The sequence below is a fragment of the Coregonus lavaretus genome (assembly GCF_964263955.1).
Source record: "Coregonus lavaretus genome assembly, chromosome: 13".
Lineage (NCBI taxonomy): Eukaryota > Metazoa > Chordata > Actinopteri > Salmoniformes > Salmonidae > Coregonus > Coregonus lavaretus.
In genome coordinates, this window is record NC_140000.1 from 1,730,265 (window position 1) to 1,755,737 (window position 25,473).

General features: G+C 43.6%; 1 protein-coding gene across 5 annotated transcripts; it reads right to left on the reverse strand.

The window, feature by feature from the left end:
- Positions 1-512: 512 nt before the first annotated feature.
- LOC311140670 (hairy/enhancer-of-split related with YRPW motif protein 1-like) lies at positions 513-25,472 on the reverse strand. Of its 5 annotated transcripts, XM_084175840.1 has the most exons (7): positions 25,087-25,472; positions 21,403-21,565; positions 13,403-13,500; positions 2,455-2,530; positions 2,250-2,333; positions 2,013-2,094; positions 513-1,761 (listed from the first exon to the last, which is right to left on the reverse strand). In XM_084175840.1, exons 3-7 carry the CDS (start codon positions 13,477-13,479, stop codon positions 1,136-1,138), a joined length of 945 nt encoding a protein of 314 aa, XP_084031966.1. In that variant the 5' UTR covers positions 13,480-13,500; positions 21,403-21,565; positions 25,087-25,472; the 3' UTR covers positions 513-1,135. The 5 variants fall into 5 exon arrangements, with proteins under 5 accessions (XP_084031966.1, XP_084031964.1, XP_084031968.1 ...); XM_084175838.1 differs by lacking the exon at positions 21,403-21,565; XM_084175842.1 differs by lacking the exons at positions 13,403-13,500; positions 21,403-21,565 and having other exon boundaries at positions 25,087-25,155.
- Position 25,473: the final 1 nt, after the last annotated feature.

Genomic DNA, 25,473 nt, shown 5'->3' on the forward strand with positions numbered 1-25,473 from the left:
CCAGTCAACCGGTCAGCCAGTCAGTTAGTAAGTCTCTCTGCTATATTACTGTTAGCTCCACTTTGCTCATATATAAAACATATAGTACATGCAGATGTAGGATCTTAATTTGAGCCAGTTTGTTACAGCAGGAAAATAATGAATTATTATGTGGATTTTAATTAATGGACATTTTTGTAGGGGATGATACATTTTTCTTTAGGGCAAATCAAGTCTGAAATTTCAAAGTGGAAATTACAAACTTTAGAAGTCTTTTTAAAACTCAACTACACTATAAGTGTGCATTTCCTGCTGTGGAGGACAATGCTCAGCAACAAAAGAGTGATCAAATTAAGATCCTACATCTGTATGCAACTCCTTCATTCACCTAAAACCAAGAACAAACATCACTGAAACTGATAAATGATTTGAATTTATTTGAAGTGATGTGGGAAGTGGACTAAATACTCTAAGACCCACAACAGCTCATAGGTAAAACACATGAATCCTGAGCATTGATCAAAAAACATGTATCTTCTTACAAACTCAGTTTATTGGTATAAAAATATTACAAAACTACATTTTTTCAATGTTGCTTTCTATATAAAGCATGTTCGACAAACCCATATAGACCTTTAACAGAACTAATGTATTAGCAGATCCAGTTAACGGGTAACTCTATTTATGGTACATTCCAAATGTCTCTGTTCTCTTTCTAAGCTGCAGGAGGAATATTTTTACAATATTATATTTGACCTACAAACACCCTCATAATCCTTCTCTTAGTGCATTCTGATAATAAACTAAATTAAATCAGTTAGTGGTCATGCAAAAATCGTCAGTCCTTTTCTACCTTGGAGGCCATACCTGGGCTCACACCAACATTTAACATGAATTGTTCATGATAAAAACATAGATAACATAGTGTTCTATCCTCTATGTTCCTTTATACAGGATTACTGACCAAGGGAGGGGGCATTAGCCTACCCCACACCCCTCATTGCCAAAGGGGAAAAACAGATGAGACAGCCAGGTACCCCTGCTGGGTTTGTGGAGTGTTGGCAGGAGGCAGGTTGGCAGGTTGGCAGGAGGCAGGTTGGCAGGAGGCTGGTTGGCGGGCATCTTAGCTGTTGCCTTTCATCCTGATCAAAAGAGTTCAGAAGGCCCCGACCTCTGTCCCCCAGGGCCTGTAAGGCTGATTTCTCAGGGCTGTGGAGGGGCCTGCTGGGTTGAGGGCTGCTGGGGACACCAGGGGAAAAGTACTGAAGGAGAAGGCTGACAGGGAGGAGAGGGAGGAGAGGAAGGGTGGTGGTGGGGAGAGCTTGGAGGCTGAGACGGGCAGGGCCAGTCCCAGAGGTAGAGTGTCATTGGGGGGCACCCTGGGAGGCTCTGAGGGGGCCGTCACACCGAGTCCGGAGGTCACTGGGGCATCAGTAGAACAGGGGGATGACATGGAGGAGGAGGAGGAGGAGGGCGGGCTGCTGGTACTGTGGGGGGCTAGTGTCCGTCCCTGGGGGATTGGTAAGAGGAGGGGGTGTGGCAGGTGGGCGGAGGGTGTCCTCAAAGCGGAGCCCCAGGCTAGTTGTCCAGGGTGTCCAGTCAATCCAGTGTGGATGTCTCTCTGAGAGGCGTAGTTGTTGAGGTGGGAGACCAGGCGTACGCGGAGTGGGTCGACACTGTTCCAGCCCTCCATGATGCTTAGATAGCGGGCCGTCTCTGACAGGCACTCCCTGAAGCCCAGGCTTCGGTAGTCCTTGGCCAGGGCATGGGCTTCAAAATACCCTACCAGGAGAGGGAGGCAGAGGGTCACAAAACAGCAACTACAAAACATAGGAGTATATAGAGTGCTACAGAACTAGAGGAACAAGAGGACATGGAGATACTTGGTTCTAATTCTGTATTGGAGCTTGGAGGATATGCCTAGTTCCCTACAAATATGCAGAAGTTTTCCTAGAAGTTTTCCTATCACAACATATTTTTTTACAGGCTGTCATCATAAATCAAATATTTGTATTGTTCTGGTATTGACTCACCTTGTCCGCTGGCAGCATGTAGCATCTTCAAATGATCCACAGTAATTTGCAAAATTTCAGCTTTTTCCAATTTTGAAGATCCCTGTGACAAAAGCCAAGAATTCGATTAGATTGTGTTACTTGTAAAATAACACAGTCTTCACCAAAGATGTAGAAAAGGCGGAAGTTGACTATTGAGATTAATATACTCTGAATCCAATTGGTCTGTACAGTATATACAATTTTACTGTAGCCTACCTGCTTCTCAAACGCACTTGGCACAAGTCTTCTGAGATCAGTCAGGCTGTTGTTGATTCGGTCACGTCGCCGTTTCTCAATAATCTGAGGATGAGAGAGAGGTATAATATGATTTCGGGGTCTCCGAGAGCATATCAATGTGATGGGGAACCTCAACAATGGCGATATTCGGTGCTTAATTAGGCAAAAGAAATGTAATACTCACTCCTCTGCGTCGTTTTTTGGCTTGAGTTTGAGTGGTTGTCGGGGGTGACATCAAGTCAATGGGAGAGTCAAGGTTTCTGAAATAATCAAAGTAATTTTCATTTAGTTTCAATAACAAATTGGTGACGATAGGCTACTGTCACGCATAGCCCTTTTCCCAAGAGACTGGGTAGAGAGAGATGCGTGGTTTAGATTAGCCTACAAAAAAATACACATTAGGCCTTTATCAGAATGACAAATACAATTATTTTCTCATAAAACATTTTTTTTCCTATTCTTCATAACTGCATTTTCAACATACCCATTTTCGTCACCACTGTCCTTCTCCACTTCTATATTGTCATCAAGTTCGCTATCAGATGAACAGCTGTAATTGTGATTTCGTTTCATTTTGCTCCAGTATCGCAAGTAACAATATTCAGTATAGATTGTCCCTCAACCTGAGCTCCGCAAGTTCTGTAAAAGCAACGGTTCTGCGCAACTGTTTAAAGTCAAGCCTTGTTCTCAGGGAATTATTTTCGTTCTCAGGGTATTCTATTCAGACCATGTAGCTTTAAATGAGATGGAATAGGCGGGCTCTAAAAGTAATAAGCCTATTAAAATCAAGCTGACGTTTGAGTGACATGTTTTGTTGTTTTCACTCAATTAGTTTTCCAACGAGGACCAAGACAACCAAGGGCGGGGCCCCTCTGGATCACGGTATGGGTGATATAAATATAATCAGTAGACTCAAAATTCAGGCCTAACATTAGTTAAAGATGGACTATGCAGAAATCGCTCCGCAATTTCCTGGTCGCTAAAATTCTAACAGTTCGCCTAATTTCAGTTTATGCAAAAACCTAACTTTTAATTTGCTTTATAATTTTTATTTTACCCTTATTTTACCAGGTAAGTAGAGTGAGAACACAATCTAATTTACAGCAATGACCTGGGGAATAGTTACAGGGAGAGGAGGGGGGATGACTGAGCCAATTGGAAACTTAAGAATGGGAACCATAGAAATAGCGCATATAGAACAGATCTACCGCTTCTTAGACTTGCTTTCAATGAGAATGACAGATCTATAACTCACATTTCTATGTGAATTTGGTCGAGTAGCCCAAAATGTTACATATTGCAGCTTTAAGACAACCCACAGAATATATTTTGAACCACCACTAAATAAATAGTTTTAACCTCCTCAAGGATGTGTCCCAAATAGCACGCTATTCTCTATAAAGTGCACTACGTTTGACCAGATCCCTATAGGGTGCCATTTGAGGCACAGACCAAGACTCCCAGGCAGCCAGCCTGGTGGTACAAAATAATCAAAGGTCTGACTGCACGGAGATGCTTGGGAAAATGGTTACAACGGGGGACCAGAGTGTTTGTGTTTCAGTGGAAGATCTCCATCACCTAGGACTTGACATAGGTTAAGCAAATCTCACATTTCTGTCAATTTTTGCTCAATCTTGCATGCTTTCTCAAACAGCTGTAACTGTATATGCATTCGTAAATCAGGTCCTTTCTTGAGTTGGGCTCTGGGATGTAACAACCGTTGAGCATGAGTTTATGGTTGATTGCGGAGGAAAGGGGTTGAGTGTGTAAGAGTATGTGTGTGTGTGTGTGTGTGTGTGTGTGTGTGTGTGTGTGTGCGTGTGTGTGTGTGTGTGTGTGTGTATGTATCCCACATCTGTTGCAAGGGGGTAAGGATGTTAGGGAGAATATAGGATGAACCACAATAATACTTTTCTAAAATAATAATTGCTTGACAAAAATGTAATGTAATACAATTGCAATCTGGGTTATACAGTGGCTTTCGAAAGTATTCACCCCCCTTGGCATTTTTCCTATTTTGTTGCCTTACAACCTGGAATTAAAATGGATTTTTGGGGGGGTTGTATCATTTGATTTACACAACATGCCTACCACTTTGAAGATGCAAAATATTTTTTCTTGTGAAACAAACAATAAATAAGACAAAAAAACTGAAAACATGAGCGTACATAACTATCCCCCCTATCCCTAAAGTTTTGCTTTAGCAGTATGTTTAGGGTCATTGTCCTGCTGGAAGGTGAACCTCCGTCCCAGTCTCAAATCTCTGGAGGACTGAAACAGGTTTCCCTCAAGAATTTCCTTGTATTTAGCGCCATCCATCATTCCTTCAATTCTGACCAGTTTACCAGTCCCTGCCGATGAAAACCATCCCCACAGCATGATGCTGCCACCACCATGCTTCACTGTGGGGATGGTGTTCTCGGGGTGATGAGAGGTGTTGGGTTTGCGCCAGACATAGCGTGTTCCTTAATGGCCAAAAAGCTCAATTTGAGTCTCATCTGACCAGAGCACCTTCTTCCATATGTTTAGGGAGTCTCCCACATGCCTTTTGGCAAACACCAAACGTGTTTGTTTATTTTTTTCTTTAAGCAATGGCTTTTTTCTGGCCACTCTTCCTTAAAGCCCAGCTCTGTGGAAAGTACGGCTTAAAGTGGTCCTATGGACAGATACTCCAATCTCCGCTGTGGAGCTTTGCAGCTCCTTCAGGGTTATCTTTGGTGTCTTTGTTGCCTCTCTGATTAATGCCCTCCTTGCCTGGTCCGTGAGTTTTGGTGGACGGCCCTCTCTTGGCAGGTTTGTTGTGGTGCCATATTCTTTCCATTTTTTAATAATGGATTTAATGGTGCTCTGTGGGATGTTCAAAGTTTCTGATATGTTTTTATAACCCAACCCTGATCTGTACTTCTCCACAACGTTGTCCCTGACCTGTTTGGAGAGCTCCTTGGTCTTCATGGTGCCGCTTGCTTGGTGGTGCCCCTTGCTTAGTGGTGTTGCAGACTCTGGGGCCTTTCAGAACAGGTGTATATATACTGAGATCATGTGACACTTAGATTGCACACAGGTGGACTTTATTTAACTAATTATGTGACTTATGAAGGTAATTGGTTGCACCAGATCTTATTTAGGGGCTTCATAGCAAAGGGGGTGAATACATATGCACGCACCACATTTCCGTTATTAATTTTTTCGATTTTTTTTCATTTCACTTCACCAATTTGGACAATTTTGTGTGTGTCCATTACATGAAATCTAAATAAAAATCAATTTAAATTACAGGTTGTAATGCAACAAAATAGGAAAAATGCCAAGGGGGTTGAATACTTTTGCAAGGCACGGTAAGTAACAATCCTTTGCATGAACTGCCAACATTATTACGCATATTAATTGATAATGATGGAAATTAAGATATGCAAGATATTTGAATAGATATATATTTTTAATAACTATACAGTGAAGGAAAAAGTATTTGATCCCCTGCTGATTTTGTACGTTTGCCCACTGACAAAGAAATGATCAGTCTATAATTTTAATGGTAGGTTTATTTGAACAGTGAGAGACAGAATAACAACAAAGAAATCCAGAAAAACGCATTTCAAAAATGTTATAAATTGATTTGCATTTTAATGAGGGAAATAAGTATTTGACCCCCTGTCAATCAGAACGATTTCTGGCTCCCAGGTGTCTTTTATACAGGTAAGGAGCTGAGATTAGGAGCACACTCTTAAAGGGAGTGCTCCTAATCTCAGTTTGTTAACTGTATAAAAGACACCTGTCCACAGAAGCAATCAATCAATCAGATTCCAAACTCTCCACCATGGCCAAGACCAAAGAGCTCTCCAAGGATGTCAGGGACAAGATTGTAGACCTACACAAGGCTGGAATGGGCTACAAGACCATCGCCAAGCAGCTTGGTGAGAAGGTGACAACAGTTGGTGCGATTATTCGCAAATGGAAGAAACACAAAAGAACTGTCAATCTCCCTCGGCCTGGGGCTCCATGCAAGATCTCACCTCGTGGAGTTGCAATGATCATGAGAACGGTGAGGAATCAGCCCAGAACTACACGGGAGGATCTTGTCAATGATCTCAAGTCAGCTGGGATCATAGTCACCAAGAAAACAATTGGTAACACACTACGCCGTGAAGGACTAAAATGAATGAAATAATCTTATTAAATACTTTTTTCTTTACATAGTTGAATGTGCTGACAACAAAATCACACAAAAATTATCAATGGAAATCAAATTTATCAACCCATGGAGGTCTGTATTTGGAGTCACCCTCAAAATTAAAGTGGAAAACCACACTACAGGCTGATCCAACTTTGATGTAATGTCCTTAAAACAAGTCAAAATGAGGCTCAGTAGTGTGTGTGGCCTCCCTACAATGCCTGGGCATGCTCCTGATGAGGTGGCGGATGGTCTCCTGAGGGATCTCCTCCCAGACCTGGACTAAAGCATCCGCCAACTCCTGGACAGCCTGTGGTGCAACGTGGCGTTGGTGGATGGAGCGAGACATGATGTCCCAGATGTGCTCATTGGATTCAGGTCTGGGGAACGGGCGGGCCAGTCCATAACATCAATGCCTTCCTCTTGCAGGAACTGCTGACACACTCCAGCCACATGAGGTCTAGCATTGTCTTGCATTAGGAGGAACCCAGGGCCAACCGCACCAGCATATGGTCTCACAAGGAGTCTGAGGATCTCATCTCGGTACCTCTGGCGAGCACATGGAGGGCTGTGCGGCCCCCCAAAGAAATGCCACCCCACACCATGACTGACCCACCGCCAAACCGGTCATGCTGGAGGATGTTGCAGGCAGCAGAACGTTCTCCACGGCGTCTCCAGACTCTGTCACGTCTGTCACATGTGCTCAGTGTGAACCTGCTTTCATCTGTGAAGAGCACAGGGCGCCAGTGGCGAATTTGCCAATCTTGGTGTTCTCTGGCAAATGCCAAACGTCCTGCACGGTGTTGGGCTGTAAGCACAACCCCCACCTGTGGACGTCGGGCCCTCATACCACCCTCATGGATTCTGTTTCTGACCGTTTGAGCAGACACATGCACATTTGTGGCCTGCTGGAGGTCATTTTGCAGGGCTCTGGCAGTGCTCCTCCTGCTCCTCCTTGCACAAAGGCAGAGGTAGCAGTCCTGCTGCTGGGTTGTTGCCCTCCTACGGCCTCCTCCACGTCTCCTGATGTACTGGCCTGTCTCCTGGTAGCGCCTCCATGCTCTGGACACTACGCTGACAGACACAGCAAACCTTCTTGCCACAGCTCGCATTGATGTGCCATCCTGGATGAGCTGCACTACCTGAGCCACTTGTGTAGGTTGTAGACTCCGTCTCATGCTACCACTAGAGTGAAAGCACCGCCAGCATTCAAAAGTGACCAAAACATCAGCCAGGAAGCATAGGAACTGAGAAGTGGTCTGTGGTCACCACCTGCAAAACCAGTCCTTTATTGGGGGTGTCTTGCTAATTGTCTATAATTTCCACCTGTTGTCTATTCCATTTGCACAACAGCATGTGAAATGTATTGTCAATCAGTGTTGCTTCCTAAGTGGACAGTTTTATTTCACAGAAGTGTGATTGACTTGGAGTTACATTGTGTTGTTTAAGTGTTCCCTTTTTTTTTTTTGAGCAGTGTATAAAGCAAATTGAGGTGAGAGCATTGGAAATGCTTTTTGCGGTTGACCTTCTTCTGTTTTGTGGGTGGCACTGTGTGCTGTTTTTCTAAGGATGGGTCCTGGCCTCTCGGGGGGCTAGGGATCCGGTTGGATGGGGGTGGTATGCCGATCACTGGGATGACAACCCAACTTGGGATGGGGAGGGGCTTTAGCGGGGGGAATGGTGGAGAACAATTGGAGGGTTACTTAGTAGCAATGCAAATATCATGGTACAGCTATATGGACACTCAATCACTATGGTACTTTTTATTGGTACATTTACAAACATATATATATATATATTATGATAAATAGATTTGAAACTTGTATCTCATTATGGTAAGTGGTGAAATAAGTATAGCCAGTTATAATTGTAATGGCTTGGCAGATAATAACAAAAGAATAACAATATGTACATGGCTCAAAGAGAAGGAATATAATATCTATTGTTTACAGGAAACTCATTCAACAATTCTAGATGAAGTTGTGTGGAAAAAGGACTGGGGAGGGGGGCGAAATATACTTCTCCCATGGGCAAAGAAACTCAAAAGGGGTGATGATATTAATTAACAGTAATTTTGATCAGAATGTGCAAATTGTCCAAACAGATCCGCAAGGTAGATGGATGATTCTAAATATGCTATTGGACCATAAACAGTTATGGCTCATTAACCTTTACGGACCAAATAATGATAATCCATGCTTCTTTGACAATATATATAATAAATTATCAACCCTGCAAGCAATACAATACTCTATTATTATGGTGGGAGATTATAATACTGCTTTAAATAGTTCAGTGGACTGTAAAGGAAATCACACTACAAACTATCACCCTCATGCTCTTAAGGAAATCATGAAATTCCATGAATACATTAGAAGTAGTGGATATATGGAGGCTTAAATATCCTGACCTAGTGAGATATACATGGCGGAGACTCAATCAAGCTAGTCATCTTGACTTCTTTCTTATGTCATTCTCGTTAGCACCAAAAGTTTAAAAAGTGTTGATAGGGGACAGAATGTGGTCGGAACATCATATCATTGGCATATACATTACTCTTACTGAATTTCCACGTGGGCGAGGATATTGGAAATGTAATCAAAGCCTATTGGATGATAACTTGTTTTTAACTAGGACAGAGGAATTTATAACTGAATTTTTCCGATGTAACATAGGTACAGCAAATCCCCTTATTGTATGGGACACTTTTAAATTTGCCTTTAGAGGCCATGCAATTCAGTACTCATCTCGAAAACAAAAGCAATTTAGGTTAAAAGAGTCCATACTAACAAAGGAAATAGAAGGTCTAACAGAACAGATAGATGGCAATAAAAACTGTAACATAGAGGCTCAGAATAAATTAGAGGAAAAACAAAAAGAAATGGAGAAACTTATTCAAGAAAGATCAAGTGTAATATATTATAAAAAATAAAGCAAACTGGATGGAATATGGGGAAAAATGCACCAAATTATTTTTAAATCTTCAATATAGAAATGCTACCAAAAATAATTTACTGAAACTGGTTACAAATGACGGAGTCACCCATGATTCACCAAATTATATTTTGAAGGAGGAAGCAAAGTACTTTAAGCATATGTTTTCGTTTCAGTCGCCTCCATCTCCTCTAACTGAAGCCAATTGTTGGGATTTTTTTCTATTGATAATGTAAAATTAACAGCCATACAGAAAGACTCATGTGAAGGTGAAATTACAGAGGAGGAACTTCTGGATGCAATTAAAGACTTTAAGTCCGGGAAAACTCCACGGTTGGATGGCATACCAGTGGAGGTATACCAAACCTTTTTTGATATACTAAGACACTCCTATGTAAATAGTAGATTATCAGACACTCAAGAAGAAGGTCTGATTTCATTATAACTAAAACAGGATACAAGTGGGAAATATAAAGATCCAGTCCATTAAAAAAATTGGAGGCCTTCAACTGTATATACAAAAGTATGTGGACACCTCATCAAATTAGTTGATTTGGCTATTTGAGCCACTTCCGACTTCAACGGTATACATACAGCCAGCCTGTCGGTTGGTCGGTCGTCAGCCCCCCTGCTGAGCTCCCAGTCAGGGGACACAGGAACCATTAGCCATTGATTGTGAAAGATGAGTGGAGGGGAGTGTGTGTGTGTGTGTGTGTGTGTGTGTGTGTGTGTGTGTGTGTGTGTGTGTGTGTGTGTGTGTGTGTGTGTGTGTGTGTGGGTGTACGTGTCACGGGGGTTCTCCACACCAGGTGTGATCTTTTTGACTCTAATTACTGTACAAGGAGGGGTCAAGGGTCAGGTTATATCAAAGATGGGGACCTTCAGTGTTTGTGTTCTAACTGTATAATCACTACATTATGGGTGGTACTGCTGACTGAAGTCCTCACTGCTTCTATTGTGTGGACATGATGTGTATATCTATTACCATGTGCGTACATCAATAGTTTCACATTGCCTTTATTCTGCTGGAGATAACAGGCATGGACAAAATACTTCAGTCTGGGTTACTTCCTGTGATAACTTTGTGAATAGAAATATGTGAACTATTTAATAGTGTTGTAAGTAAAATAATGTCTCTCCCCTGTCTGTCTGTTCTGTTCCCAGCAGCACCTTGGAGCATGTCTCTTCCCTGTCTGTCTGTTCTGTTCCCAGCAGCACCTTGGAGCATGTCTCTTCCCTGTCTGTCTGTTCTGTTCCCAGCAGCACCTTGGAGCATGTCTCTTCCCTGTATGTCTGTTCTGTTCCCAGCAGCACCTTGGAGCAGAGCAGCTGTTTCCCTGGCCTGTCCATCAACTCAGTTGTTAACTTGTTGGCTCTTGGCGCTTGATTCCAAGGAGCAACTGCAGGCCAACACACACACACACACACACACACACACACACACACACACACACACACACACACACACACACACACACACACACACACACACACACACATACACACATACGCACACACACGTACGCACACACGTTTGTTTTACTATCCTTGTGGGGACCAAATAATTAATTACCATTCAAAATCGTATTTTCCCTAATCCCAAAACCTAACCCTTAACCTCTAACCCTAATTCTAATCCTAACCCTAATAGTAATCCTAACCCTAAACCTGTGCCTAAAATAGCCTTTTTCCTTGGGGGGACCAGCTAAATGAATTTTCCTTGTTTTACTATCCACACACACACACACACACACACACACACACACACACACACACACACACACACACACACACACACTGCACCAAATACTTATATTTCCACACTGGCCAATTTATAGAGCTCTGGATAAGAACGTCTGCTAAATGACTTAAATGTAAAATATCCCTTCCTGCTCCCCTGTACAGTCTCCCTGCTGGACAGCCTCCCTGGACAGTCTCCCTGGACAGTCTCCCTGGAAAGGCTCCCTGGACAGCCTCCCTGGACAGACTCCCTGGACAGTCTCCCTGGACAGTCTCCCTGGAAAGGCTCCCTGGACAGCCTCCCTGGACAGTCTCCCTGGACAGTCTCCCTGGAAAGGCTTCCTGGACAGTCTCCCTGGACAGTCTCCCTGCTGGACAGCCTCCCTGCTGGACAGCCTCCCTGGACAGTCTCCCTGGACAGTCTCCCTGGACAGCCTCCCTGGACAGCCTCCCTGGACAGCCTCCCTGGACAGTCTCCCTGGACAGTCTCCCTGGAAAGGCTCCCTGGACAGCCTCCCTGGACAGTCTCCCTGGAGCGCCTCCCTGGACAGCCTCCCTGGACAGTCTCCCTGGACAGTCTCCCTGGACAGTCTCCCTGGACAATCTCCCTGGAAAGGCTCCCTGGACAGCCTCCCTGGACAGTCTCCCTGGACAGTCTCCCTGGACAGTCTCCCTGGACAGTCTCCCTGGACAATCTCCCTGGAAAGGCTCCCTGGACAGCCTCCCTGGACAGTCTCCCTGGAGCGCCTCCCCTGGACAGTCTCCCTGGACAATCTCCCTGGAAAGGCTCCCTGGACAGCCTCCCTGGACAGTCTCCCTGGACAGTCTCCCTGGACAGTCTCCCTGGACAGTCTCCCTGGACAATCTCCCTGGAAAGGCTCCCTGGACAGCCTCCCTGGACAGTCTCCCTGGAGCGCCTCCCTGGACAGCCTCCCTGGACAGTCTCCCTGGACAGTCTCCCTGGACAGTCTCCCTGGACAATCTCCCTGGAAAGGCTCCCTGGACAGCCTCCCTGGACAGTCTCCCTGGAGCGCCTCCCCTGGAAAGCCTCCCTGGACAGCCTCCCTGTATAGCTTCCCCTGGACAGACTTCCTGGACAGCCTCCCCTGGACAGTCTTCCTGTGTTATTCTCTCTGTATGCCAGAATGCTTAGGGAGTTCCTACAGGCGTTTGGCAGGACAGTCCACAGAACTAACAACTCTGCCAGATCAATGACAACCGCTTGCTTTGCCTTTACCCCAGACAGAAGCCATACATGGCCCCTCTGTGACATTTCCCTGAGCACGGTTTGGAGGCGTCGCTCCAACTCTGTTTATGGAGCTGTTAGCTCTGATCAGGCTCTACAGTGGTGCTGCTGCATCTACACTTGGTATGCATGACAAATGGCACCCTATTCCATATTTAGTGCACTACTGGTCAAAAGTAGTGCACTTTATACACTGTAGGGAATAGGGTGCCATTTGGGACGGTACTCTAGCCGATACTGGTGGTCAGATGGTTTCCATTACACAGACACAAACCGTTCTCCTCACACTGACTACTGTCAAGGTCTTCTGTATTGGTACTGAATTCTTTGAGTTCATTAGACACAATTATGTTACTTTCCCCAGCAAACCAATTATGTTACTTTCCCTAGCAAACCTACAATGTTACTTTCCCCAGCAAACCTATTTCGACCCTCATATCTCTTGCCCTGATGGCATTGGAACAATTATGTCTTCCGATTTGCAATCATTTGCCCTTAATTTGCTTGCTTCATCTTTATTTTATATGATTGGAATATTATGACCTTACTGTAAAGAAATGAATGAAATATGGTACCAGAACTATTATAGTGAACTAATCCAAGAATCCCGTTGACCATGAGCCTCGTACTGGTTCTCAAGGCAGTGTCAGCAAGCTAAGAGCTGTCAGCAAGCATTTGGTAGAAACTGGCGTGTGCCCAGCTGCCTTCTTCAATCTTCCCTTAGGTTTCCCTTAGTGACTGTGTGTGTGTGTTTGTGTGTCTGCATGTGTTTATTTGTGTGTGTGTGTGTGTGTGTGTGTGTGTGTTTATGTGTGTGTCTCAGTGAGTGTTTAGGAGGTGCTGTTTACCACAGCCCTGAGCTAATTCTGTGGTAACTCAATCTCCGTGTGAGCGGGTCCCGGCAAGCGTTATCCCACCCGTCAACAGGCCCTCTCTGGCTGGCTGAGTGTGTCTGAAACACACAGACACACACACACACACACACACACACACACACACACACAGCAGACCAGTCTCACAGGAACCTCCCCAGGGTTGATTTACTGTGTCGACTGAGGGGCCTGTCGGCAGCAACGGCGCTCACAGGCCTCCTGCATCCTCTGTGCACACCCTCCAGACATCTTATATCTGTCATTCACCAACTGCAAGAGAAGGAGGGAGGGTTTGTGTGAGTGTGAGTGAGTGTTGACTGACTGTATGGTTATGATTTATTTCTTAACTTACTACTGTAAGAGAACACAATAGTAAATCAATAATTCAAAGTTCTAATTTAATGTAATAATTTGAATCCTAAATAGACAAATACATTTAAAAAGAGAGAGTTAATAAACGCCAAACAATACACCACATATTGACTCCAGAGACTTAGAGTGCGCCCCAAATGGTACCCTATTCCCTATATAGTGCAAAAATGTTGATCTGGGCCCTGGTCAAAAGTAGTGCACTCTATAGGGAATAGGGTGCTATTTGGGACGTAACTTTAGACATGCACCTCAGCGCTACCCATGGTGCTCCTAACCTGCCTGTGCCCCCCAGATACCCTCCGTACAACAATGTTATCCTGTGGGACACAACTTCCTGTCTCCCTCCCACTGGTTCCAGTCTGCACCCAGTCAGGAAGGCAGTCAGTCAGTCAGTCAGTCTGCACCCAGTCAGTCAGTCTGCACCCAGTCAGTCAGTCTGCACCCAGTCAGTCAGGCAGTCAGTCAGGCAGGTACCCTGATCCGCCAGGGGTCTATAATATAACGGGTGTGTCGGTCGGTCGGTCAGCGGCAGGTTGGCCGGTCAGTCAGTTGCTATACAGGAACCAGACCAGACCCATTCCCACCAGCCATCGGACCACAATACACCTTCCTTCTCGCTGCTCACCTTCCTGCCTTTGTTGGCATCCATTCATTTTAGTCTGTGGTGGTATTTAGACAGATAAAGCCGTGTGAAGTAATCCATTCATTTTAGTCTGTGGTTGTATTTTGACAGGTAACGCCTTGTAATGTAATCCATTCATTTTAGTCTGCGGAGGTATTTAGACAGGTAACACATTGTAAAGTCATCCATTCATTTTAGTCTGTGGTGGTATCTGGACAGGTAAGGCCTTGTCAAGTCATCCATTCATGTTAGTCTGTGGTGGTGTTTAGACAAATAATGCCTTGTAAAGTAATCCATTCATTTTAGTCTGCGGTGGTATTTAGACAGGTAATGCCTTGTAAAGTCATCCATTCATGTTAGTCTGTGGTGGTATTTAGACCGGTAATGCCTTGTAAAGGTATCCATTCATTTTAGTTTGTGGTGGTATTAAGACAGGTAATGCCTTGTAAAGTCATCCATTCATGTTAGTCTGTGGTGGTATTTAGACAGGTAATGCCTTGTAAAGTAATCCATTCATTTTAGTCTGCGGTGGTATTTAGACAGGTAATGCCTTGTAAAGTCATCCATTCATGTTAGTCTGCGGTGGTATTTAGACAGGTAATGCCTTGTAAAGTAATCCATTCATTTTAGTCTGCGGTAGTATTTAGACAGGTAATGCCTTGTAAATTCATCCATTCATTTTAGTCTGTGGTGGTATTTAGACAGGTAATGCCTTGTAAATTCATCCATTCATGTTAGTCTGTGGTGGTATCTGGACAGGTAAGGACTTGTAAAATCATCCATTCATGTTAGTCTGTGGTGGTATCTGGACAGGTAAGGCCTTGTCAAGTCATTCATTCATGTTAGTCTGTGGTGGTATTTAGACAGATAATGCCTTGTAAAGTAATCCATTAATTTAAGTCTGCGGTGGTATTTAGACAGGTAATGCCTTGTAAAGTCATCCATTCATGTTAGTCTGTGGTGGTATTTAGACCGGTAATGCCTTGTAAAGGTATCCATTCATTTTAGTTTGTGGTGGTATTAAGACCGGTAATGCCTTGTAAAGTCATCCATTCATGTTAGTCTGTGGTAGTATTTAGACAGATAATGCCTTGTAAAGTCATCCATTCATTTTAGTCTGCGGTGGTATTTAGACAGGTAATGCCTTGTAAAGTCATCCATTCATGTTAGTCTGCGGTGGTATTTAGACAGGTAATGCCTTGTAAAGTAATCAATTCATTTTAGTCTGCGGTGGTATTTAGACAGGTAATGCCTTGTAAATGCATCCATTCATTTTAGTCTGCGGTGGTATTTAGACAGGTAATGCCTTGTTAATTCATCCATTCATGTTAGTCTGTGGTGGTATCTGGACAGGTAAGGCCTTGTAAAATCATCCATTCATGTTAGTCTGTGGTGGTATCTGGACAGGTAAGGCCTTGTCAAGTCATCCATTCATGTTAGTCTGTGGTGGTATCTGGACAGGTAAGGCCTTGTAAAGTCATCCATTCATGTTAGTCTGCGGTGGTATTTAGACAGGTAATGCCTTGTAAAGTAATCCATTCATTTTAGTCTGCGGTGGTATTTAGACAGGTAATGCCTTGTAAAGTAATCCATTCATGTTAGTCTGTGGTGGTATTTAGACCGGTAATGCCTTGTAAAGGTATCCATTCATGTTAGTCTGTGGTGGTATTAAGAAAGGGATTACCTTCTAAAGTCATCCATTCATTTTAGTCTGTGGTGGTATTTAGACAGGTAATGCCTTGTAACGGCATCCATTCATGTTAGTCTGTGGTGGTATTTAGACAGATAAAGCTTTGTAAAGGCATCCATTCATTTTAGTCTGTGGTTGTATTTTGACAGGTAAGGCCTTGTAAAGTCATCCATTCATGTTAGTCTGTGGTGGTATCTGGACAGGTAAGGCCTTGTAAATTCATCCATTCATTTTAGTCTGCGGTGGTATTTAGACAGGTAATGCCTTGTAAATTCATCCATTCATGTTAGTCTGTGGTGGTATCTGGACAGGTAAGGCCTTGTAAAATCATCCATTCATGTTAGTCTGTGGTGGTATCTGGACAGGTAAGGCCTTGTCAAGTCATCCATTCATGTTAGTCTGTGGTGGTATCTGGACAGGTAAGGCCTTGTAAAGTCATCCATTCATGTTAGTCTGCGGTCGTAATTAGACAGGTAATGCCTTGTAAAGTAATCCATTCATTTTAGTCTGCGGTGGTATTTAGACAGGTAATGCCTTGTAAAGTAATCCATTCATGTTAGTCTGTGGTGGTATTTAGACCAGTAATGCCTTGTAAAGGTATCCATTCATGTTAGTCTGTGGTGGTATTAAGAAAGGGATTACCTTTTAAAGTCATCCATTCATTTTAGTCTGCGGTGGTATTTAGACAGGTAAGGCCTTGTAAAATCATCCATTCATGTTAGTCTGTGGTGGTATCTGGACAGGTAAGGCCTTGTCAAGTCATCCATTCATGTTAGTCTGTGGTGGTATCTGGACAGGTAAGGCTTTGTAAAGTCATCCATTCATGTTAGTCTGCGGTGGTATTTAGACAGGTAATGCCTTGTAAAGTAATCCATTCATTTTAGTCTGTGGTGGTATTTAGACAGGTAATGCCTTGTAAAGTCATCCATTAATGTTAGTCTGTGGTGGTATTTAGACAGGTAATGCCTTGTAAAGTCATCCATTCATGTTAGTCTGTGGTGGTATTTAGACAGGTAATGCCTTGTAAAGTCATCCATTCATGTTAGTCTGTGGTGGTATTAAGACAGGTAATGCCTTTTAAAGTCATCCATTCATTTTAGTCTGTGGTGGTATTTAGACAGGTAATGCCTTGTAAAGGTATCCATTCATTTTAGTCTGCGGTGGTATTTAGACAGGTAATGCCTTGTAAAGGCATCCATTCATGTTAGTCTGTGGTGGTATTTAGACAGATAAAGCTTTGTAAAGGCATCCATTCATTTTAGTCTGTGGTTGTATTTTGACAGGTAAGGCCTTGTAAAGTCATCCATTAATGTTAGTCTGTGGTGGTATTTAGACAGGTAATGCCTTGTAAAGTCATCCATTCATGTTAGTCTGTGGTGGTATTTAGACAGGTAATGCCTTGTAAAGTCATCCATTCATGTTAGTCTGTGGTGGTATTAAGACAGGTAATGCCTTTTAAAGTCATCCATTCATTTTAGTCTGTGGTGGTATTTAGACCGGTAATGCCTTGTAAAGGTATCCATTCATTTTAGTCTGCGGTGGTATTTAGACAGGTAATGCCTTGTAAAGGCATCCATTCATGTTAGTCTGTGGTGGTATTTAGACAGATAAAGCTTTGTAAAGGCATCCATTCATTTTAGTCTGTGGTTGTATTTTGACAGGTAAGGCCTTGTAAAGTCATCCATTCATGTTAGTCTGTGGTGGTATCTGGACAGGTAAGGCCTTGTAAAGTCATCCATTCATGTTAGTCTGTGGTGGTATCTGGACAGGTAATGCCTTGTAAAGGAGGATGTGTTCACTTCCGTGTTTCTCTGTGAAGTCGAAGGTTTGTTTTGATTTGAAGACAGCTCCTCAGGTCAAACACCACTGACATCACATAGATGTGTCCTAAATGGGATCCTATTCCCTAAACCCTATATATAGTGCACTACTTTTGACCAGGGTTCATAGGGCATGCAGAGAATCGGGTGTCATTAATTAAACATGAACCTTCTCTTGAATTCTTGAATCTTCCAAGAAAGCTTTCATAAACTATTCAAACTATTAACCCAAACACTAAGTTTTGACACACACTCCAATCTCCATCACAATATGTATGTTTGGTCGACTTGGTGCATTCTCCCAAACCTACTCCCATATCTTCCCTACAGTATGTAGCAGAGTTCAGATCACACCATAAGCTATCCTGCTAAGCAGGCACACAGTAGTCCGTCACAACTACTACCGGCATCCAGCCTTAAGCAATGACACAATGGGTGGAAGCCAGGCGAGGCAGCCCTAAAGACTGGTTCCTAAACCAGCACAACAGGGAAGTGAGGACCAAAGAGCAAACAGCTTTTGAGGCCACACATTGTGCTCCGACCTACATTCCGGAAAAACAATGTTTGCATATCAATGGGAAAGTGGCGAAAACAAAAACTGGAGTGAAACGTAACTCTGGCTGGCTAAGATCGCTAAGTAAGAGGCTGGACCTGCTGCTATATATACAGTGCATTCGGAAAGTATTCAGACCCATTGACTTTTCCACATTTTGTTACGTTACAGCCTTATTCTAAAATGGATTCAATAGATTTTTTCTCTCATCAATCTACACACTATACCCCATAATGACAATGCAAAAACAGATTTTTACAAATGTTTGCAATTTTATTATGAATAAAAAACGGAAATATCACATTTACATAAGTGTTCAGATCCTTTACTCAGTGCTTTGTTGAAGCACCTTTGGCAGCGATTACAGCCGCGATTCTTCTTGGGTATGACGCTACAAGCTTGGCACACCTGTATTTGGGGAGTTTCTCCCATTCTTCTCTGTAGATCCTCTCAAACTCTGTCAGGTTGAATGGGGAGCGTCGCTGCACAGCTATTTTCAGGTCTCTTCAGAGTTGTTCAAGTCCGGGCTCTGGCTGGGCCACTCAAGGACATTCAGAGACTTGTCCCTAAGCCACTCCTGCGTTGTCTTGGCAGTGTGCTTAGGGTTGTTGTCCTGTTGGAAGGTGAACCTTCACCCCAGTCTGAGGTCCTGAGCGCTCTGGAGCCGTTTTCATCAACGGTCTCTCTGTACTTTGCTCTGTTCATCTTTCCCTCGATTCTGAATAGTCTCCTAGTCCTTGCTGCTGAAAAACATTCCCACAACATGATGCTTCCACCACCATGCTTCACCGTAGGGATGGTATTGGCCAGATGATGAGCGGTGCCTAGTTTCCTCCAGACGTGACACTTTGCATTCAGGCCAAAGAGTCTTGGTTTCTCATGGTCTGAGAGTCCTTTAGGTGCCTTTTGGCAAACTCCAAGCGGGCTGTCATGTGCCTTTTACTGAGGAGTGGCTTCCTGCTTTCCCAATGGAAGCACAGTGTCTGCTGTCTTTGCTGTAGTACAGTCCTCCTTTTCCAGTGGAAGCCCAGTGCCAGCTGTCTTTGCTGCAGTAAAGTCCTGCCTTCCCAGTGGAAGCATAGTGCCAATGTCTATGCTGCAGTAAAGTCCTGCTTTCCCAGTGGCAGCACAGTGCCAGCTGTCAGCCTCTGACCTGTGGGAAAATCTGTTGTGGCTAATAATTGATTCCGCCCTGCCAGCCCCATTACTCTCTACTGCAGTCAAACTTTCAGGGGCCTGCAGAAAGCCTGATAGTGTTAGTACAGCCCTCTTCTCTCTCTCTCTCTCTCTCTCTCTCTCTCTCTCTCTCTCTCTCTCTCTCTCTCTCTCTCTCTCTCTCTCTCTCTCTCTCTCTCTCTCTCAAATGTGTTAGTCATGCAATATTAAGTGCAGTCATCTGTTGAGATGGTGGGGTTGGTCGGTGGTTGGTTGTCAGGGTCTAACACTAGCCACATGTCTAAAGAAAGGTGCTCAACCCATCCAATTAGTCTACAATTAGGGTCACCACTCTGTGCCTTCGCATCTGTGCTCCTCACTCAGCCCATGGCTGACTGCTGACTACCCAGCAGGGGGTGAAAGGGGAGGATAAGGGTGATTGTGGGAGGGGGGGGGGGGGTCACATTATGTCTTGTGTTGCAATATCCTGATTTCTAGAACAAATTAATATTTTTGGGAGGGGTTTTGCACCTTTTTTGTGTGTGTAATGTGTTATAGGATCAGAATAATGACATAGAAAAGTGAATGCCTTGTTTATGGAATAGATATAAGATATACTGTATAAGATATTAAGCTGCAAAACAGACAAACATTGACCACATCCTAAGTATAAGATAAAGTGTTGACCTCTATAATAAGAGCCCCTGTCTTTACCATGTGAGACGTACAGTGACAGCTGGACAGGAGGACAGAGGGACAGGGGGAACAGGGGGACAGAGGGACAGGGGGACAGAGGGACAGGGGGACAGAGGGACAGACGGACAGAGGGACAGATGGACAGGGGGACAGGGGGACAGAGGGACAGAGGAACAGGGGGACAGGGGGACAGAGAGACAGGTGGACAGAGGGACAGAGGGACAGAGGGACAGATGGACAGGGGGACAGGGGGACAGAGGGACAGAGGGACAGAGGGACAGAGGAACAGGGGGACAGGGGGACAGAGAGACAGGTGGACAGAGGGACAGAGGGACAGGGGGACAGAGGGACAGGGGGACAGAGGGACAGGGGGACAGGAGGACAGGTGGACAGGTGGACAGGAGGACAGGGGGACAGGGGGACAGAGGGACAGGGGGACAGGGGGACAGGAGGACAGGAGGACAGGTGGACAGGAGGACAGGAGGACAGGGGGACAGGGGGACAGAGGGACAGGGGGACAGGAGGACAGGTGGACAGAGGGACAGGGGGAGGCCTCAAGCCCATTGATTTATCAGTGATTCTCATGATTTGGGCAAGAGCAAAGCCAGTCAGTGTGAGCCTAGTTATATAAAATAACTAGCAGCTGGGGGGGAAGGGGGCAACTTTCCCATGTTTTCAGGGTCAGGGGTCAACTCTCTAAGTACTGTTGCAGTTGTTTTTCACACAAGAATCTCGGCCTACTGTTGCAGATCTGAGTGGAGCATTAAAAGGGAAGTACACACCGCTTTAGTTTACGGGCAAACCCTCTCCTCCGCCCACTGACTGGGGCCCTGCTCTGCTCTTGGAGCCTGTGGCTGCATCCAAAATGGCACCCTATATTCCCTATATAGTGCACTATTTTTTATTTTTTTTACCAGGGCCCATGGTAGTGCACTCTGTAGGGTGCCATTTGGGATGCAGCCTGGGATTGTAGTGTCCCATGTGCAGCCAGCAGCAGCTCCCAGCAGCTCTCCCAGCGTTATGGACACAGAACAAGCAGCGGACGCCCCTCCCCCTCCCCTCCATCGCTGTGCCATGCAGACTGGGGGCCTGAGGCACAGAGAGAGAGAGAGAGTGGGATGAGGAGTTGAGAGAGAAGATCAAAGCAGGAAGCATGAAAAGGCTCCCATCACACAAGTAAGCCTCCTCCCTACGTATACACACACATGCACACACACACACACACACACAAACACACACACACAGAGCCTTGAGCCTCTCTTACCCCTTCATGCAGCAGCCGTCCGTGGAGGCTGAGAGGAGAGAGCAGGTCCCAGGGCCGTGTGAGCCTGACAACAGATGGCTGAGACTGGGGAGCACAGACCTTAACACGTGCCCCCTGCTGGAGCTCAGAGCTGGCAACAACATCTCAAGGACATTCTCCATGCCTGTGAGAGAAAGTGGGCTTGTTCGACTTTACAGCTGACATGATGCATTTAGGGTAACTTGTGACTGACTGTGATCGTCAAACAATAATTAGTAGGTATTTAGGATGCAAGGTGATTAGTAGATCAGACAGTCGCCTGCCATTTCAGCTCCAATGTTGACCAAGCCCATGTGTATATTCCACAATTGCTGCACTCAATGCCCAGATATGGGCGCCATGGCTCTTCCTATAAAATAGTATAAATAGTTGTGGTGAAATCACACTGCAGTCTTGCTTTCATATGAACTCAAATCAATCCCAACGTTCCCATTTATAAAAACATTTGTTGTTCTCAGAGTTATCTGTTTAGACAAGTGGCTTTTCCTGGACAAATATATTTAGATCACATTGTGTGTTGAGAAGGTAAACATTGGTTGACACAGGCCTGCCATATCTGTAGAGCCCCTGTAATTATGGGGCCAACAGTGGGGAGGGGAGGGGCTACGTTCTCACACAAAGAAGAATGAGTCTAGCTGCTGTTTGTACAGTACATAAAGCCACTGTTGGCCTCATCAGTAGGGGACCGGAGTGTTGATGAAATGCTGGAAGAAAGGCCTCCTCTGTCACTGCCAGGGAGAGCATGTTCATTACAGGGGCTCTAGAGCCTGCTAGACAGCACCTGAATCCACCCCGGCTGAGAAGACAACAATTGATCATCTTATTAGAGTGGTAAACAGCATGGTATAGAATACTGGGATGTTGGGATATTAGACTTTAGAATGCTGGGATGTTAGACTTTAGAATGCTGGGATGTTAGACTTTAGAATACTGGGATGTTAGACTTTAGAATACTGGGATGTTAGACTTTAGAATACTGGGATGATAGACTTTAGAATACTGGGATGTTAGACTTTAGAATACTGATATGTTAGACTTTAGAATACTGGGATATTAGACTTTAGAATACTGGGATGTTAGACTTTAGAATACTGATATGTTGGACTTTAGAATACTGGGATATTAGACTTTAGAATGCTGGGATGTTAGACTTTAGAATACTGGGATGTTAGACTTTAGAATGCTGATATGTTAGACTTTAGAATACTGGGATATTAGTCTTTAGAATGCTGGGATGTTAGACTTTAGAATACTGGGATGTTAGACTTTAGAATACTGGGATGTTAGACTTTAGAATACTGGGATGTTAGACTTTAGAATACTGGGATGTTAGACTTTAGAATGCTGGGATGTTAGACTTTAGAATGCTGGGATGTTAGACTTTAGAATGCTGGGATGTTAGACTTTAGAATGCTGATATGTTAGACTTTAGAATGCTAGGATGTTAGACTTTAGAATGCTGGGATATTAGACTTTAGAATGCTGGGATATTAGACTTTAGAATGCTGATATGTTAGACTTTAGAATGCTAGGATGTTAGACTTTAGAATGCTGGGATGTTAGACTTTAGAATGCTGGGATATTAGACTTTAGAATGCTGATATGTTAGACTTTAGAATGCTAGGATGTTAGACTTTAGAATGCTGGGATATTAGACTTTAGAATGCTGGGATATTAGACTTTAGAATGCTGATATGTTAGACTTTAGAATGCTAGGATGTTAGACTTTAGAATGCTGGGATATTAGACTTTAGAATGCTGGGATATTAGACTTTAGAATGCTAGGATGTTAGACTTTAGAATACTGGGATATTAAACTTTAGAATGCTGGGATGTTAGACTTTAGAATGCTAGGATGTTAGACTTTAGAATGCTAGGATGTTAGACTTTAGAATGCTGGGATATTAGACTTTAGAATGCTGGGATATTAGACTTTAGAATACTGGGATGTTAGACTTTAGAATACTGGGATGTTAGACTTTAGAATACTGGGATATTAGACTTTAGAATGCTGGGATGTTAGACTTTAGAATACTGAGATATTAGACTTTAGAATGCTGGGATGTTAGACTTTAGAATACTGATATGTTAGACTTTAGAATACTGGGATATTAGACTTTAGAATGCTGGGATGTTAGACTTTAGAATACTGATATGTTAGACTTTAGAATACTGGGATATTAGACTTTAGAATGCTGGGATGTTAGACTTTAGAATACTGGGATATTAGACTTTAGAATGCTGATATGTTAGACTTTAGAATACTGGGATATTAGTCTTTAGAATACTGGGATGTTAGACTTTAGAATACTGGGATGTTAGACTTTAGAATACTGGGATATTAGACTTTAGAATACTGGGATGTTAGACTTTAGAATACTGGGATGTTAGACTTTAGAATGCTGGGATGTTAGACTTTAGAATACTGGGATATTAAACTTTAGAATGCTGGGATGTTAGACTTTAGAATACTGGGATATTAGACTTTAGAATGCTGATATGTTAGACTTTAGAATACTGGGATATTAGTCTTTAGAATGCTGGGATGTTAGACTTTAGAATACTGGGATGTTAGACTTTAGAATACTGGGATGTTAAACTTTAGAATGCTGGGATGTTAGACTTTAGAATACTGTGATGTTAGACTTTAGAATACTGGGATGTTAGACTTTAGAATACTGGGATGTTAGACTTTAGAATACTGGGATGTTAGACTTTAGAATACTGGGATGTTAGACTTTAGAATAATGGGATGTTAGACTTTAGAATACTGGTATGTTAGACTTTAGAATGCTGGGATGTTAGACTTTAGAATACTGGGATGTTAGACATTAGAATGCTGGGATGTTAGACTTTAGAATGCTGGGATGTTAGACTTAAAGATAATGGGATGTTAGACTTTAGAATACTGGGATGTTAGACTTGGAATTACAAGTGCTGCACCAGATCAAGACAGTCACATACAAGACTTAAGACTTCCATAAAGGCGCTATGGGATATCTGAAAAGCCCTTTTCATTCAATGTAATACAGTTTTGTCAATACAATTAAGTTCTGTAGAAGTTTAATAAAGTTTTACTGCCACCTGCTGGAAACAACAGCACTCTGTGTTTAAATCAAATCAAATCAAATTTTATTGGTCACATGCGCCGAATACAACAGGTGCAGACATTACAGTGAAATGCTTACTTACAGCCCTTAACCAACAGTGCATTTATAAAAAAAAACAAAAAAAAAAGTAAGAATAAAACAACAACAAAAAAAGTGTTGAGAAAAAAAGAGCAGAAGTAAAATAAAGTGACAGTAGGGAGGCTATATATTCAGTAAAATAAAGTGACAGTAGGGAGGCTATATATACAGGGGGGTACCGTTGCAGAGTCAATGTGCGGGGGCACCGGCTAGTTGAGGTAGTTGAGGTAATATGTACATGTGGGTAGTTTACATGTGGGTAGTTTACTGTTTAGGAACGGGTTCATCTCGGAAACCCAGAACAAAAATCTTGCATAATTGCGTCAGATACTCGATTTATGTGATGTAGTCTGTCCACAAGAGATTAGGAATGGGACTTTGCCTTGTTTAGATTTAGCAACAGTTGTAGAACTGGAAACCCAGACGGTGCAAACAGCAAATGTTCCTGGAACCTGACCTGTTGTGTCATGAGGAGAGCAAACAGCAGAGCTATCAGTCTGTCCACCTGCCCGTCTGTCCGTCCGCTTCTCCGTCTGTCCGTCCGCTTCTCCGTCTGTCCGTCCCCTTGTCCGTCCGTCCGTCCGTCCGTCTGTCTGTCGGTCTGTCCACCCATGGTTTGGGAGACATGGTTGTTTGTGTCAGCTAGCCCAGTTATTCTGTCTATCTGCCTTTCCATCTTGCAGACTCTTGGGAAGTGGGTGTATATTGCTGTCACGAGAATTTTGTTATCTCAATGGTTGAAGTCAAACACTTCTTAAATATTTTAATAATTCCCAAAAGGTTGTAAATCTCTTAGTTTGAATAAATTAAACAAAGACTCAATTCTGCAATGGTCAGCCTTTAT